Below are 4,339 nucleotides of genomic sequence, written 5' to 3'. Positions count from 1 at the left end.
TGTGTGTGTGTGTGTGTGTGTGTGTGTGTGTGTGTGTGTGTGTGTGTGTGTGTGTGTGTGTGTGTTTCTAAACATGTATACACACACACACACCTTTGTGTGTGTGTTAATTGCATGCTTAGTGTTAATCAATTAGCTCTTCCTTAATGCAAATCATTGTTGTGGTGCTCTCAATGTCACTGATGATTGCTCTGTTTTTGTTCCTACAGCAGCAGCAGCATCAACAGCAGCAGCAGCAGCAGCAGCAGCAGCAGCAGCAGCAGTAGTAGTAGTAGTAGTAGTAGTAGTAGTAGTAGTAGTAGTAGTAGTGGTGTCATCCTGTTCTCGTTAAGTTGCACGCATTCTATTCCAACGAGTTCATTCAATTAATCGAATGTAAAAATTTCTTTTCCTCTTGGAATGTCTTTTGTATGTGTGTGTACGTGCGTATGTGCACGTGTATGTGTGTAGTTATGTGTGCGTCTGTGTATGCATGTGTGCGTATATATACAGACATACATACGTACATACATGCATGCATACATGCATGCATGCATACATACATATATGGATATATATGTGTGTGTGTGTGTGTGTGTGTGTGTGTGTGTGTGCGTGTGTGTGTGTAACAATAATTTTGAATTTGTATAAATGACAGTGAAACAATTGTTAATTATGAAATTAAATTTCCTCATTCCGACCTCCTTGTTGATATATATATATATATATATACAGGGGGTGGACAAAATAATGGAAACTCCTTAAAATTTCAAAGAAATTTATTTTAATATGAGGTAGGACCGCCTTTGGCAGTAATTACAGCTTGAATTCTACGAGGTATGGAGTCATACAAAGTTTGAATTGTTTCCAAAGGAATTTTTGTCCATTCTTCAGCTAAAACAGTCTCCAGTTCTTGTAGTGATGATGCTGGAGTATATCGACGCTTTACTTGTTTTTCTAAAATGCTTCATAAATGTTCAATAATATTGAGATCTGGGGACTGTGGTGGCCAGATAAGATGTTTAACTTCACTAGAATTTTTCCTCGTGCCATTCAGTAACAACTGTGTGAATTGATGCATTGTCATCTTGAAAGATTGTGTTTCCCTCCGGAAACAGTTCCACAACCGTAGGATGAATTTCATCGGATAAAATGCTTAAATAGTCTTTATTAATTCTGCCATGAAAGGAAACCACTGGGTTGACAGATTTCCAAGATATAGCCTCCCCCCAGTCATCACGTCTTTGCTCTTTGTAGGCCGCGATTTCCACAGAGCTCCCAATAGATCATTCTTGCCACATTGTCATGGTGTCATGTTGTATTCGTGTTGTGTCGATTTCGTGCATTCGCTAACGATGTACCTTACCGTTTCACCCCTCTCACCACACATTCTGCATTTGTCGCTGTCGGTAGTGAGAAAGAAGAATATTTAATCAAACAGTTTTGCATAAATTTGATGATATTCTCCTGTCATCTTATTCATTCACTGTATCCGCGTTTGACATAATGACATACAAAAGCATTTGCATGTTTTCAGTAATCCCCTATGTCAGTACAAATCCGTTTTATCCTCAAAAGTTGGGATTTCGGATTTGACCGAATAAGATGATGTAGATGATCGGAGCGGCGGTGGAGATAAATGTGGGATGACGTTGGCTTGCAAAATAACTCTGTCACTATTCTGCCTCCAGAAAACTTGACTTTTGTGTCCAAAACTTCAACACTAGTTTTTGAAAAACTAGACGTAAATTTTATGTTGGACTTAAAGCCATAGTTTCTAGCATAACAGTCACAGAAATGCAAGAGGTCCATTAAACTATCCTGTGATCCTTCCCAGACAAAAAATACGTCGTCAATGAACCATAACCAGAGTATTGGTTCATGACCATGAAGGGATTTGAATGTCTTCAGTAACTGTGTCTCGAATTTCGTCATGAAGACGTTAGCGAAATTAACTGCCATGATGGGGTACCCATGGCGCAACCCTTCGTCTAGTGGTAAAATCTTTGTCTAATCTTCATTGTGTTACTTTCTAACACAAACCTCAATAATCTACAGAGTAAATTTGATGGAATACTTTTGTTTGACCGTTTTTCAAAGGCATCCATGCATGCTTCTACCCCTTCATTGTGGTCAATATTGGGATATAAGGAAGAAACATCCATGGTTACCAAAAAACAGTTCTCGGTGCTTAAAAAAGTTGTTGATTTTAGATACAAAATCAAAGGTATCCCGAATATAGAAACTTAATCATTTTGCGACGGGGAGTAGAAAGCCATCCAGCCATTCCGAAATTTTGGCCGTGCAACATTTCGTTGGCATTTCAAAAGTGTTGCATGAAAGTTACCAGCATGTGGCGAAAAAAAATATCCTCGTTTCAAACAGATATTTCCTCAGCCGCCTATCGTAGCCTTTAGACGGAATAAGAATATAAGAGAATTATTGACCTGTATATCTGACTCCAAGAAAACGAATATTGGAGTATCTGCACGCTGTACCTTAAAGAACAGCCGCAAAAGAGGTAAGACCTATTCATTGTGCAACAACATGAGGGAAGTGAATTCCATCAGAAATCATAACAGAAATGTTATGATTTATACAGAAGGTGGAACATGCAAAGATTCCCATTTGGTGTACGCTGCAGAATGCACGAAACACAACTTATGTTGGTTGTACAACAGAACAATTAAACAAAAGGTTTAATGAGCACAGATTCGACGTCAGGTACAAGAACAGTGGTTCAACAGAACTTGCTGAACATTTCGTTTCAAGCGGCTGCAATTTTGAAGAAGACTTGAAAGTGCATATTCTCAGAAAATATTCTGAATCTGATTCACTTTCACTTCTCAGAATGTATGAGGAGAAATATGTTTGCGGGTTATTAACATCACGCCCAGGAGGAATGAATAAGATGACAGGAGAATATCATCAAATTTATACAAAACTGCTTGATTAAATATTCTTCTTTCTCTCTTTTTCTTTCCTTTTTTTCTGTCGTCTTCTTTTTTCTATTTTCTCCGTCTTTTTCTTTTCGCCTTTTATAAAATTGTAACTTAAAAACTGAGGATGTCATTCCATCAACGTCTGGACGCTGGTTGCTCTCGTTCATACTTTACGTTTAAATTTCTGTAATTTGGAATTTCTATCACTTCTTATTTTGAACTTGACAAAGACAGACTTACTCTTGAAATATCATTCAACTAATAAAATATCTTCCAATCGAATCGCGCTCTTCGTCTTGACTATGATTATTATTATTATTATTATTATTATTATTATTATTATTATTATTATTATTATTATTATAGGCTCTAATGGTCCCAAACCCGAAGAGAACACAACACTTGACACTTGAACGTGAAGTGTTATAATCATCTGTGAATAATGCCTCCTCTACTCCAGCTGGCCGGTACCTTCTTTATCTTAGCGACATTCTCTGTAAGAACAGGTGAGTGTTTCTCCGGACTTTTCTCTTTATCATCTGATTTCCTTTCTGCTGCTTACCATGTTGCTGTTTCTGCTGCTAATATTGCTGTTGTTGTTGTTGTTGCTGTTGTTGTTGTTGTTGTTGCTGTTGTTGCTGCTGCTGCTGCTGCCGTTGCTGCTGTTGTTGTTATGGCTGTTATGAATTCTGTACGAACATATTGTACTGTGAATTATAAAACTAAATTATTTTATCATAAAATTACATAGAAGCAATAATTAATTCACCAAAGTTATTATACGTAGTTTCGGATCGAAATTAAGATCGCTTTGATCGGACATATCCCCACTCGACAGTGATCTGGGGACAGTATACAGTGTGCCTAGGGCGGTGGGCTGGCAGAACCGTTGGGAGGCCGGAAAAAATGCTTAACGGCATTTCATCTGTCCTTACGTTCTGAGTTCAAATTCCGCCGATGTTGATTTTGCCTTTCATCCTTTCGGTGCCGATAAAAGAAGTACCAGTCGGACACGTTCTCCCCACCACCACCACCACAACTGCTAGCTTTGTGCCAAATTTGTAACCAATATACAATGTACCTCAAAAAAAACCCTCGAGGTCACTATCCTTGAGAGACTTTTCAACAAAAAGCACGCAGTGTGTACCGTCCTAAATCATAATACTAAGTGAAAAGTAAACGAGAAAACATTATTACAGTTTGAAATGTGAAAGAAACCAGACTGAGGAGGTGGAATATCACCGAGATGAGTCTCAAGTATTTTCATTGGTTTCTTATTTGTTTTTCCAGCTCCGAACAAAGAATAGACTCCTCAGATTTTTATTTAGAAAAAAAACAGTATTGCACTGGTTAATTCGTTTCTCTAAGTAGAATTTCAGTAAAGAAAACTAAACAATTTTATCTTCAACGGGGGAAAT

General features: G+C 37.8%; 1 protein-coding gene across 2 annotated transcripts in view; it reads left to right on the top strand.

The window, feature by feature from the left end:
• The window catches only part of LOC106878003 (uncharacterized), a 16,925-nt gene that overhangs the window by 4,638 nt on the left and 7,948 nt on the right, over positions 1–4,339 (top strand). For both annotated transcript variants that reach the window (XM_014927078.2, XM_014927079.2), the window contains exon 2: positions 3,288–3,427. In XM_014927078.2, coding sequence (XP_014782564.1) covers positions 3,364–3,427 — 64 coding nt within the window. In that variant the 5' untranslated portion in view covers positions 3,288–3,363. The remainder of the gene's footprint in view (positions 1–3,287; positions 3,428–4,339) is intronic.

The sequence above is a fragment of the Octopus bimaculoides genome, chromosome 14, assembly GCF_001194135.2.
Source record: "Octopus bimaculoides isolate UCB-OBI-ISO-001 chromosome 14, ASM119413v2, whole genome shotgun sequence".
Taxonomy (NCBI): domain Eukaryota; kingdom Metazoa; phylum Mollusca; class Cephalopoda; order Octopoda; family Octopodidae; genus Octopus; species Octopus bimaculoides.
This window is presented reverse-complemented; position numbering and strand designations above follow the sequence as displayed.